Source organism: Macrosteles quadrilineatus, unplaced genomic scaffold, assembly GCF_028750875.1.
Source record: "Macrosteles quadrilineatus isolate MER2022 unplaced genomic scaffold, UCM_ALF_1.0 Scaffold_2__2_contigs__length_208266976, whole genome shotgun sequence".
Lineage (NCBI taxonomy): Eukaryota > Metazoa > Arthropoda > Insecta > Hemiptera > Cicadellidae > Macrosteles > Macrosteles quadrilineatus.
The window spans coordinates 22,260,094-22,273,759 of record NW_026542595.1 but is presented as its reverse complement, the minus strand read 5'-3'; the positions used below and the strand labels follow the sequence as shown (position 1 = coordinate 22,273,759).

Below are 13,666 nucleotides of genomic sequence, written 5' to 3'. Positions count from 1 at the left end.
TGTAAATAGGGGGTTGGGGTTCCCCCGTCAACCACGTCGCTGACGGTCCCCATCCTCCTGGCTTTGATGGCGGGTTATGGCCTGTCAGGGATTAGATAGGTCCCGAGTGTTGCTTGCACTATGTTGCGTCCAGGGACTCCATCATGGTCTGTTGGGGGTTCGGCCCTGGGGGAACCCAGTTGGAGGGACGTAAGACCAAGTAACCGGTATCCCTGGTTAGGATTGATGGGCAACCCTCTTTCCGAAGGGTTGCTTCGGCAGCCGGTGACCCTGATGACCTTAAGTCATCCGCCCATGGTGTGCCTAAGGTTGGTGTGTATGCTCCGGCACGGCCGCCTTTAACTACAGGCCGCGGCCTGGTAGAATTGGCAACATTGCAAGTGGTGTTGTTCAGTGACAGACGTACCATGAGGTAACATGGCAGACAGGTGACATCAGCTCATTAATTCGCACTTTATTGATTTAATTTTTGACTTATGAACATAAAATTTATTTCAATATTGGAAAAAAAACATACAGAGTTGAAAATTGAAACAATATGGATTAAAATATATATCTGTACATTTTTAAGCGGAGTCAATATAGTTATAGTCCAGTAGACTATGAGGGACTTTTCATGTTTATGAGTTAAGTGATGTGGTAATACTGAAAAACAATTTACGGAAAACCGAACGTAGTCGCATCTGCACTCTGCAGCTGTCTGCCTCTCGCAAAGTGTAAACAAAACAAATCCTTCAACTATTTTCATTTCCTAACCTCGTCGCGAACATCTAAGTCTTTCGATTTTATTGTCAAGAAATTAAAAATGAAAGACAAATTTTTGGTTTATTAAATGATAGGTTGTTTTCACAATTAGTAATGGCTGACAAAATATTCTTAGATATTATCTCAGGTCATATAAGTCTCGATAATATTCAAGACTGGTTGGCAGGGAAAGACATTCAGGTAAGTCACATTGATTTTAGGTTTTTAGGTTTTTTTAAAACCTTAAAGACAGATTAGTTTTAGGAAGAAAAGAAAAATTAAATAAGGTAAGCTTCCCTTATAGACTACACACTAAACCAGTGGGTAGGCCTACTTACAGTTTCTTAACTGGGCTACGCTAATATCGATTGAAACTATCGATTTGATTAGTAAACCTTCATGCGATTTTTTCACCATCAGCAAGTTTGGTTGGTTAAAGGTTAGGCAATGATAATTTAATTTTGTACAAGATATATTTTAAAAGAGGCTACCGGTATCGATTATTAGGCTAATCAATAATTAGTGAGGCTAGGCTAGTAAACGTCCTACACAACTAACATCGAGAAATTATACATTTTACAACTTTTAATTTAGCTTAGGCCCTACAACATGGGCCTTAGGCCTATTATCTGAAAGGAAATTCTGTTGGAAATCATGCAACTCAAAGCGTTTTGGTGAATGATATTCTTACAGGATCCATAAGGTTTTTTTGAATAAATTCTAATGTTGTGTATAAAATGGCGTGTAAGTTATGGGGGGAAATGTTGGTTAACCCTTTTGATGCTACGGTAGAATTTTGTTGTTATTTTCCAAAAAATGCTCGTAATTTAGGCCTAACTTACTTATTTTGGTTGAATAGGGATAGGCTGGCCACGGGGGAAAGTCTAGTGTGCGAGAAAAAATTGGTAAAAATAAAATTTTTCATCTCAAAAGTGCTAAGGAACGATATATTGGGCCTCAATCGTGCGAGTAATCAAAAGAAACCATCACTGTTTTGAAACAACAACCAAGTCTTCAACCGATATAAGTTATGCCCATTTAAACTCACACCGTCTAAAGTCGTGTCAGCATGATATATATTGTCGCTTAGAATTATTCGGACGAAACGCGAACAACAATATATCGAACCATAGCACTCTTCGGGAAAAAGACACTCAACGATATATTGTCGCATAGCACTGAAAGGGTTAGTGGTTGGCTCACAGCCTTAATTCGTAGGCCTAATGTTGAGTAGCCTACTCTTGTAGGTAAATTCATCAAAATCGGACACACATATATATATATAAATATATATATATATATATATATATATATATATATATATATACCTGTATATGTAAGTTATATAGCCTATATATTTAAATATACATATATATATACACATTTTAAAGTCATTTTTCAGTTTGTAAATTGAAATGGTGGATGCAGTAGCCTAAATTGCAACTTCAATAATTGTGTCTTGCAATTCAATGATTTTTTCTGTGTTTCAAAAACATTAGTAGACCTAATTGATTTTTGGGGGGTTTTGTAATGGAACCTTGGTGTTAGCACAGACAAGGGAAACAAAAGAAGTGGTACTTTTATTTCCTTAGTCAATGGTGTTAGTCTCCAACATCATAATCTTTCTGTTAGATAGTCATTGATAGTCGCATGTCAAATTATGACTGGGTATATGATGATAGTATTACCATAGATGAATGTACTCTTTCGATTTGGAGTAGAGCATTAAAAGTACTTAAAAAGCCAGGTAGAATCTTTCTTGCTTTTAGTACCGTAATAATATTTTCACTGTTAATTGTATTGTTGAAATGTTAAAATTGTGGCTCTATGTTAAAATATTAATAAAATATCGTAAAACTGATTTAAGCATACCAAGTAAGAGGCTGTTTGTAACGAAATTACTGTTTGCTAGCTGTGTGATAAAGTAAAATTATATTAAGATTTAGGCTTTCAATTATTACATGATTCTTGTGTAATGACCCTGATTTAATGATTAAAAAGTGGCTTAAAATTTGTGCCAGTAAAGTAGTATCAGTAGGTTACTGGTACCCTAAAAGTAACTTTGACAAAAACTATCAAATTTGTTTACCACTTAAAGTAAATTTACAATTTTGTTACAGGCCATTGATGATTCATTGAGCAGAACTGACTTTGTATCAGTGGTCTTGAAATGTATTCAAGAGGAAACAAACAAGTAAGTTGTGTGGTTCTATAGAGTAAAGCTAGATTTTCCTAGTCCCCTTGTCTTAGGCCATTTAATAGTAGGCCTACTGTTTTCCTAGAAGCGTAACTTACCGGACTGCCACGGAACGAGTGGAAATGGCTTCTCCGCGATTGGTGTTCTAGTCGCGGAATGCAGAGAGCAGATTTATTTTGTATTTTAATAATTTTTAAGTAATCTGCTGTCTGCTGGCGGATTGGCTAAGCTTCCTTACATTTATCAAAAAACCTAGGGAACGAGCTTTGCTAAAGGAGAACCGTCTTCGGTCAATGGCTTTCATCCAAATCTTTTTCCTCTCTACCATCCTCTCCAAAGTCTTGAGGAGAAATGAGGAAAGACTGATGGGGCGAAATGATTTGGCATCAGAGTATTCTGCTTTTCCTCTTTTGGGAATGAAGACCACTCTGCTGAGGCGCCAGGCCTGAGGGATGTACCCGTAGGCTAAGCTTGCTTCAAAGATTTCACATAGGAGGAGCTTTAGGGCATCCGGTCCTTGCTGAAGCATGGCTGGGTGAATGCCGTCTCCCCCAGGAGACTTAAATGGATCAAACTTATTGAATGCCCATTTAACTTTAGAGAGAGTGACAACCCTTCTGGCTATATTACAGCTTTCACAATCAGTTCTTGGCCAAGAACTATTCGTGCAGCCGTGTTGTCACTTTGAAAATGCAGCCAGGGAAGTGAGTTTCAAGGAGAAGTTTGAGACTTCCACCAGCCCCGGTGGTGTATTGCCCTCCTGGTACCTTAAGAGATCCCAAGAGTCCAATAGGTTTGGACGCTAGAAGCCGCTGAAGGCAGAGGTGCCCATCCCCCCAAACCCAGTGGCGCAATCCCACCCCCCCCCCTCCAATTAATGCTGCCCTCTATTTAAACCTACCCTCCCCGACCAATTTACCTGGCAATTTCCTCTTTACCACATAAAACGAGCATTTTTCAAGTATATAGTAAACTTGAGGTAAAAAAAAAACAAACTTGCTGATAAATGTTTAATAGGAAAAGTCATTTAACAATTCAAAGTTATATCTAATTAATGGACAAATTATAAGTTTTTCAATTTACAGTTAGAATCTGTATTGTCAGCCAGCACGTGCTCATGCAGTATTAAAATAGGCAACGTCTTCAAAACATTTAACAATATATTCAGTTAATTACTCTACACCAACACAGTACTGCAACTGTGCAATATATTTAGGTGGTGTAAATTTTTATAGGGCTAAAGAATAATTCATATAACTTTAAGTGCACGAATAATACTTTGGCAATAAGAATCTTCTTTTAAAATTAGGTCACGAAATAGGGCAGACTAATTAATTGCCACCAGCACCACAAAAGTATTGTGACGAAGTACGGTAGGCCTAATCTTATAATTAATTTTGATAGCCCTAGGTTTGCGTTTTATGACTAGGCCTAATAATGGTAGTGTTCTGGCGGTTCTTTAACTCCACCATCGTCAGGCTTACAAAAGGATCCACTTTTGGAGGTGTCGTCAGAATATGTTACAAACATTAAACAAAATACCCCCGCTGCAGCAAACCTGCCGAATTTCAATTTGCCTGGATTGATTTTCAATTAGGCTAATCTATTAAATTAATATTTATGTTTAACGAGTACCTAGGTTAGCTGCTACAGGGAAACTAATAAAGTGTGTTTTTTTATGAAATTATAAATAGCTAAGTATGAAATAAACGAATCCGCCAAGTATGATCAAAATATATCCATAAACACTACCCATAAGAATAACATGGGAATTTTAAATGAGAATTTTTTTGAATTTTCACCTTAACCAATCACTGTACAAAAACACTTAGATATACTAAATTATTAAGCTCTTAAAAAGGTCTAGAGAAAAATTGAAAATTTTTGTGTTTTTAGGGTAAAAAATGAGAAAACCCCATTTTTACCCCAAAAACAAAAACCCCCTGTTAAACCCCGTTCCCATGGTCCGATCATGCTGGTTTGCGAACTCATTCAAGTTTATCCGGCCTTACACCTTCATTAGAGATTTGTTTACCTTTCCAGCTAACTTATGTAAGAATTTAAGTTTATTAAAGCCTTATTTTCTAAAAAGGTTCAGTTATTCACAACAATTACTATTATTATATAGAGGTTAAGTCCTTTCTTTCTTGTGTCCAAAGTAAGAAGTACTTGTGTCCAAAGTAAGAAAGAACCATGAGGTCCTAAGTTCGCCTCAATAAAGAAGCAAAAAAATTATCATTTTGAGAAAAACGCCAAGTTTTTAGGTCTTTTAGTTGATAAATCGTTGTACTGCTCTGGAATTTTTATAATTAAAAGACTTCAACCTTTTTGCAATGAACAAATCCTTAAAAAAGTTTACTATGCCAGTATTCACTCTCATATATCTTATGGCATTGAAATTTATAGGGGGTACGAATAATCAAAATTTAAAAAGAATTTTATTAGGCTATTACAGATGGAAGCTATAAGACACATCCTAAGTTTCATAAAGATCGGCTTGAAAATAATTAAGATAAAAATGCTTATGTATAAAAAAAACAAAACGGTGAATGTCTAAGTAAATATATGAGCATTTTTTTAAATACCTTCATATGAACTTTATTCTTTCATTGACTATGAGAATTCATATTCCAAAGTCCTGAAAAGATTTTTTGGACACCCGCATATATTTGTGTCAGTTAGCACAAAAACTCTCAGAGTAAAAATTATATGACGCCTAAGAAATCCTGCTTAAGAAAACTTATTCTACCGGTGTTATAGTCTATATGGTATTAAGAACAGAAATGTTTCGAGTATCCTTTTATGTTTTTTTTTTTTTTGTTTTAGCAAATAGTCAATGGTTTTAGGCCCTAGTCCAAAATATCTTTGGCAAATATGAAGAGACAATAGTGTATATTTCTTCACTAGGGTCTAAAGTGACTCTTTTCGACCCAAGCTCAAGTTTTACAATCGGGGCGAAGCCAAGGTCAGAAAATTAGTGAGGAAAAAGACACTTTTTGCCTGGGTGTGGTGAATTATATTTTTTGTCATATTGCACTACTTGAACAAACCAAGTTACAAAACTAATAGTGTTTGTTTAAAGATAACCTCTCAAGACTACTTCTAACTTGTTTTCAATTTAATTTTCTAATGAAAAGAAGCAGCTGTTTGCTAAGTGATTCAATCGTTTCGTCTATTACGATCAGGGCCGGATCTACAAAATAAAGGCCCCCAGCAAAAGTCCTCCAACGGCCCCTAGAGCTGGCATCAATAGGAAGGAGGCCTTATTTACAGGACGGGGAGGGGAATGTTTAAAATATAAGTAGTTGAAACCTCAGAGTAATAAAACAAAATGTTTTGTTTTATTACTCTGAGCTGAAACTTAATTTTAACGCTATTTCAAAGATAAAATATTGATCGTATTTGTAAAAAAAAACATGTTTGTTAAAACGCGTAATTTTGTAAATTTATGAACTAAAAAAAACAGCAAACTTCAAATAAATCTTTCTTATTCTTATGTCAATAGGATTTCTTAGCCTTTCAACAAGCTTTTATAGCCTTTTTACAAGCTATAAAATACATATTGTACAAAAAAAGTAAAAGGGTTTTACATAAGAATATCAAGCATTAATAATAAGGTAAAGTAATAAACACGACTCAATTTAAACTTAGTTTCGTTTTACACTATACTTTCAAGATAGATCACATTCCAATCATGCCTACATACAAATCATGGTCCCAGAGGGACAGACATATTTGTCTGTCAAAACTAAACTTACTGTCCTATTCAATTAGGTTTATATGCATTAAAATAATTTTAAATTTTATGAACTCTTTGGGCCCCACTGCATTGCGGGGTTTCGCGGTTCCTAGATCCGGCCCTAATTACGATTGTGTTAGTGTACATTATAATTTTGATATGTCGAACTATTAAAAATAAGGCAACAATAAGATACAACCAATTAAATAATCGATATATACTTTAAATACAACAACTGATTTTTACTCCCTAGCTAGAGAGTAAAAATGCTACTTAGACCTGCAACGCATGTATGTAAAACGGCCGTTTTTGCTGCAAAATGAATTTTTTTTACATCTGAGTTCAAAGTTTAATTATTAAAACAAATTTTGTTTAAAGTCATAAGAATATACAAGCTGGTATCTATTACAGTATTTACTTAGAAACAAAACACTTATTTTATTAGCGTACCTTGTATTATTATTATCTTTAATTTTAGATAAGGGGTTCAAATTATTATCTTTATACCTTGGGGTACTTAATTATTTTTAATCTACTCAACTGCATAGGGTTTTTCAAGGGGGCTGGTAAGTATCCAGCATAATCTCTTATCATACAAATCTTTATTTTTTTAGCTTAGGCTACTCATATACTTTTAGGAATCATATTGCAAACCAACCTTAGGTCATGATTTAATTCTGATGTTGAATAAATACTATGCCTAGATTTCTTCCCACACCTTCAACATCTTCTACACAACAATCTCTAAAAGATGGACTACTACTAGAACAACAGGTACCTGCTAAAAGGAGTTATGATAATGAGTCAAAAAAATCAGAGGATGAGTTATCTAATCAGAGAACACCATTTCAAGCTGTAAACAAAGCAACATCAACCAAGACAGTGACACATCAGTTTTCTAGGGTAAGTAGTAACAGAACAGTAAATCCTCATAAACGATTAATAAGTTAAGGCTTTGCTTATTTAAACTAGGCAGCTTTTTGACTGCAGTTTGTAAAAGCTTCAAATGGCTAAGTTAAGAAGCCATTACGTTAACTACATATTTTTGCTCGGCATTTGGCAGTCCTTCAGTCATAATCTTTTAAATTTAGAATACACTAAGCTTTTTTTCTGTAAAAGGTATATCGATAACTTTCATCATAATGCGTTTTTTTAGCGAATTTCCCATATAGGGAATAAGCTATTACCGTAGTACACATGGTAAGACCTGGACCCGGGACCAATTTTTTTTTTTTTCGTTTTGAGGTCCCTAGAGTCCAAAAATACCATCCGTTCAAATTCATATATATGTGTGTGTGTCCGTTAGAGCGATAACTCGAGCAAAAATTATCCGAATTCGATGAAATTTGGTACAAACGTGTAAACCTACGTTTATTCGAACGAGTTCGCGAACCAGCATGATCGGACCATGGGAACGGGGGTTTATGGTGGCTTTTATGGGGTAAAAATGGGTTTTTCCAATTTTCGACCCAAAAAACATAAAATTTTGCAATTTCTTTCCAAACTATTTTGTAGAGCTTAAAAAAACAAATAATTTAGTACATTGAAGTGTTATAATGCGCCTAATGGTTACGGAGAAAATTCCAAAAACATTTTAAATTTAAAACTCCCATGTTATTCTTATGGAGAATAAGTAAACGTAAACTGTTGTAGTTTAATTGTTTATTAACATATTTTGCCCAAATTTGGAAAATTTTTTTATTTCTTACTAACTATTAACATTTTACATAAAAAAAACACTTTTACCCCCCCCTGTTGCAGCAAACCTAAGTATGTATTAAACTGATTCTATTTAAATAGGGAATAAATGCGATATTTTTAAGGAGACATTTTAGTGTAAATCCAATCAGGCAAATGGAAATTTGCTTAGTCTGCAGGTTTGCTGCGGCGGGGGTATTTAGACATACAATGTAATTTAATCTTGATTCTCATAGATCATATTGACTTTTTTCAACAATTAGCCTGGATTAATTAATAAAGGTTTGTTGTAGGCCTACTCATTGATTAAATAGAATATCAGAATATTCAGAACTACACATAACCAAAGTCACATTTACCTAACACCACCAACCATAGTAGGTTATATTGGGTTAGTTTCCCAAAATATTTTCTATGGGTTCAGCATTTTGTAACGTTTTAAGAGAGGTCTATTCCAATGTGATTTTAAACCAAATAAGTTGGTAGGTCGATAACCATGCAGTCTTAATCCTTGTCCTCTTTAGAAAAAAATTACCCATGAAAAGGTTTTTAAACATTTTTATTATTTTAGCATACAAACAGTGGACTTGAATTAAGAAAAGACACTCATGGATCAACTGCTTTTGATGGTAGAAATATTTTGACATCAACTCCAGTACGTCCTCGCAGGAACAGCAGTAGAAATGACCAGTTCACCCTTTCACCTCCTGGCTCATTTCATTCAGACCAAAGCTCTCACTCCCAGACCCCTAGGTCGTCTAAGAGCTCCAGGTTCAACAGTTCCTCAGGACTCCACCATTTTTCACCCAACTCTTCACAGTCTCCTCCATTCAGTCCGTCCTCTCCTCAGTACACTGACAGTTTTCCTGACTTGGGTGCCAAGAGTCGGCAGAGAACACCTCAGTCACCTTGCCTCGGAGATTTCATCAAAACTAAACCAGCTTCACAGAAAACTCGGAAAAGGATCAAACCAACTCAGCTTACTACTCCAGAGAAAGATGCATCTACTGGTGAGTGATACATAAACAGTGTTCATGAAAGTTGTTTACTTAAAAATATAATAAGTATGGAGTTGGTCTAAAATAGGTAGTTTAGTGACTCAAGAGAAAAATTATTGAATTTTTGAACCAAGAAAACGCTCACAGAACAACAACAAATAAGAAGAAACAAGAATAATGGCCAGAATGAATCTAACATAAAAATATCAATTTTGTAGTAGGCTATAATATTCTTTTATACTGACCAACGATATAATTTTAAACCTGATTAAATATCTTTTTTAGTACTGAACTGAATTAGTAATGTGTACCTGTGATGTAAAGAAGGATTTTCAGAGGCTACACAACCTACTTTTGATAGAAATGACTGATTATTAGCTAAGCTTGATATTAGTTACATTTTAATCAATAGGCCTAGTTAAATAACTGCAAAATATGTCAGCATAATAAAATGGAAATTTTTGGTATTGCTTGGTAATTTAAAGGATTAGTTTATATATGGTTTTATCAAGCATTGTTCTCGTTATAATGTAACTACAGTATGTAGTTCATTTTAATACTACTTAAGCGATAATGTTTTTTTTTAGAGTGCTCAAAAGGAAATACTAATTTTGGAATAGCAAGCCGACCATTTGTACCCATAACGGCCACTCAGACAGAGGTAAAAGAACAATTAAATTTTGACGAAGAAAGAAATTTGTTAAAACAAAAGCGTATTCAAATCTTAAAATCATCTCAAGATAACCCCCAAACAATTAATCCAGACACAGCAAATTCACAATTTGAAGAAAAGCAAAATACATCAAGACAAAACAATTCCATTTGTATAAGTATTTCCAAAGAGACATCAGAGCCTAACAGTAACATATCCTCCAGTCCTCAAAGTGTAAAGTTTGTGACAGTAGACCCTGATCCAAATTTGGTTAAGAATATTGACAAAATTTTGAGACTAGCTTCTATTTACAGTGCCTGCCTTGATGCAAACTTAGTGCCAAATATTACTTCAGAATTGTATAATGTGTTCAATCTTCTGACAGCTGTATATAAATCAAAAGTTTCTGAAAGTGCTAATTCATCTAAACAAAGTCTTTCATCCAACCAAACTAATGAATTGAGTTCAGGCAGTGGAAGTTGCAAGAACTTATTGCAGAAGTTGTGTTTGAAGGAGGAATCACAACAAACTCCCTCTGTTAGTATTGGCGATGAAGAAATGATATTGCCAGGATATAATAATACGAAAGTGTTTACATCAGTACATGATTGCGTAATGTTTTCTGTTTGTGTACTAAAAAGACAAATCAACACTTTACTATGTATTGATAAAAGTACCTTAAGATTACTCATAGAGAACACAAGACTATCAGCATTTCTTCCCGATTTAGTTCCTCATTTGGTTCAAATAATGGAAACAAAGGTAAGTTATAACTTCATAAACAAATATTTTTTAGTATGTCAGTTTTTATTGGTTCAGTTTTTTGATTGATCACTTGTTGGTTTTCGGTTGGTTTCCGTTTAAAATAGATAAAATTATCATCCACTTATGTTTTAGCTGTCATACTTTTTTAGTGATGGTTGTCTTATGTAGTTACTGTACTGAAGATAATTACTGGTAACACTTGGGTTTGACTTTTAACTGATAGAAAATGTATGCAATAATAATGTAAAAAACAATAAAAATCTGATTCTATACTAAAAACTCATTATTACAAAGCTATGTACGTTTTAACGAATTTCTTGTTTGGCTGCCAGTAGAAAAACATTAGGCCTATAAGCTTTAAAAATTTTAATTTTTGTGTTCTTTTAGCGAATTTCCCTATAGGGAAGTAGCTATTACCGTAGGTCTCATGGTAAGACTTAGGCCCGGGACCGATTTAGTTTTTCATTTTGATGTCCCCAGAGGCCAAAAACACCACTCGTTCAAATTTTTATATATGTATGTATGTGTGTCCGTGAACACGATAACTTGAGTAATTTTTATCTGATTTTGATGAAATTTGGTTTGAAGGTGTAAGGCGGGATAAACTTGAATGAGTTCGCGATCCAGCATGATCGGACCATGGGAACAGGGTTTTATGGGGGGTTTTATGGGGTAAAAATTGGTTTTTCTCACTTTTGACCCTCAAAACACAAAATTTCCCAATTTTTCTCTAAACCTTCTTAAAGAGCTTAAAAAAACAAACAATTCAGTATATCAAAGTGTTTTTGTACGGTTATTGGTTACGGAGAAAACCAAAAAAAATGGTAAATTTAAAATTCCCATGTTATTCTTATGGAGAATATTGTAAAATGTTGTAGTTTGCTTGTTTATGGATATCTTTTGATCAAACTTGGCAAATATATTCATTTTATACTAAGCAATAATTATTTTACTTAAAACACACACTTTATTAGTTTCCTTGTAGCAGCAAACCTAGGTACTCGTTAAACCTAATGTTATTTAAATAGATCAATTGAAAATCAATTCAGCCAAATGGAAATTCGCTTAGGCGTCAGGTTTGCTGCGGCGGGGGTATTTTAATAATATCATCATGACTATAATTTGTGCTCTGGCCTGCTACTATCCAGTTAGCGCAGGAAAATCGTATACATCTCCTGTGATAGTTAAACATCACGATTGTCTCCTGCAATTGCAGCAAAATTATTGCATAGCAAACGTTGAACTCGATCCAAGCTTATTTTAACAACTGTGGTAAAACCCACAAACCTCTTTAAAAACCATCCCATCCCTAGTTATTTTTCTGTATTTTTAAATGTATATCAAAGGTTTGGGTATAACTAATGTTTTAGCTATTTTTCAATTTAATACGGTACAAAACTAAAAACCCAACAAAAATGTTCTAATTGTAACAATTTACTAGCTCTGTGCTTTGAAAGACACCATATTCAACTTTTTGGAGCGTGATTCCAAAATTTAGGACCAAGCACTGTTAAATCAAGGTATTGTTTGTGTGCTCAAAAACAAAACAAAAATCCAATATGTGACATTTGTGATATGTTTTATTTTAGGAGGCACAAGAAGCTTGTTATAATTCATCTAAACCTTCTTCTTTTTTAACTGAAAATGGACCTGTGCTTTATCACATTGAAACTGACAACCAAGACAATTTCTCCACAAAGGAGAATTTCAATTTCTTTAAGAAACAGCGAGATGGGTTTTATGAGACTCTTCATGAATGGAGAACAAAGAACTCTGATAATGTTTGGACTTCAAGAAGGTTTCCTCAGAGAGTTCAGCAATTGTTATCTCTTTCAAGTGATCCTGTTAACATGATGCACTTGGCAAGACTCTTTTGTGCTCAGATGACTAACTCCAAGGTAAAGTTATGAAAATGTATGGTCAATGATAAAACGTCTAAAAATTTTGGGGAATTTCCCCCTTTAGGAAATAAGTTATCACCTCTATCATAAACCATGTTACTTTTTTGTTTTGATGATGCTAGAGGATCAATAGTCAATGCTATTACCTACTTGCTTAGAGCTTGTAGGTGGCACAGTAAGACCTAAACCAAGACCACACTAAAAAAAACAGGCCGTAATGCTCGTCAAGCATGACATCACGATAGAAGACGGCAATGACGTAATTAAGGTTACATTTTTGTTTTCGATGAAAAGATTAAAACAAGCAGCTGATCACAAACGGCAAACATTATGTCATTGCCGTCTTCTATCATGACGTCATGCTAGACGAGCATTACGGCCTGTTTTTTTAGTGTGGCCTTGCCTAAACCCGATATACCTTTTTTTCATTTTGACGTCCCTAGAAGCTAATAACACAATTTGTTCAAATTTGTATATAGGCCTATTTATAGCCTACATATTCAGGTTGGGAAAAAAGTCCCGGGATCGTTAAACATTTAAAATAATAATCAAGAAGACAGAGCTACAAAACTTGATACAAGGTTACTGGGCATTAAAATCATTTTAACACACACTGTTTTTTCTATGTACATCCGTGAACGTGATAACTTAAGTCATATTTGTCCGATTTGATGAAATTTGGCTTGAATATGTAGGGCGGCGGGATAAACTTGAATGAGCTCCTGAACCAAGATGAACCATGTGACTGGGGTTTTATTGGGTAAACATTGGTTTATCATTTTTACGCTCAAAGCAAAATACTTTCCAATTTCACTTTAAACCTTTTTAAAGAGCTTAAACATAATTTAGTATATAGAAGTGTTTTTTACAGTTATTAGTTACAGAGAAAGCTCAAAAAATTGTAAATTTAAAATCCCCATGTTATTCTTATGCAAAATAAGTAAACTGTTGGAATTAGTTTGTTTTTGGATA

At 34.3% G+C, this 13,666-nt stretch overlaps 1 protein-coding gene across 1 annotated transcript in view; it reads left to right on the top strand.

Annotated features, from left to right (window-relative positions):
- The first annotated feature begins 714 nt into the window (after positions 1–714).
- Positions 715–13,666, top strand: part of LOC128983996 (protein disks lost) — a 66,733-nt gene continuing 53,781 nt past the window's right edge. Inside the window, exons 1-6 of the mRNA XM_054403277.1 lie at positions 715–945; positions 2,865–2,938; positions 7,385–7,583; positions 8,950–9,388; positions 9,964–10,790; positions 12,383–12,691. Of these exons, the coding sequence (XP_054259252.1) occupies positions 859–945; positions 2,865–2,938; positions 7,385–7,583; positions 8,950–9,388; positions 9,964–10,790; positions 12,383–12,691 (1,935 nt within the window). The 5' untranslated portion in view covers positions 715–858. The remainder of the gene's footprint in view (positions 946–2,864; positions 2,939–7,384; positions 7,584–8,949; positions 9,389–9,963; positions 10,791–12,382; positions 12,692–13,666) is intronic.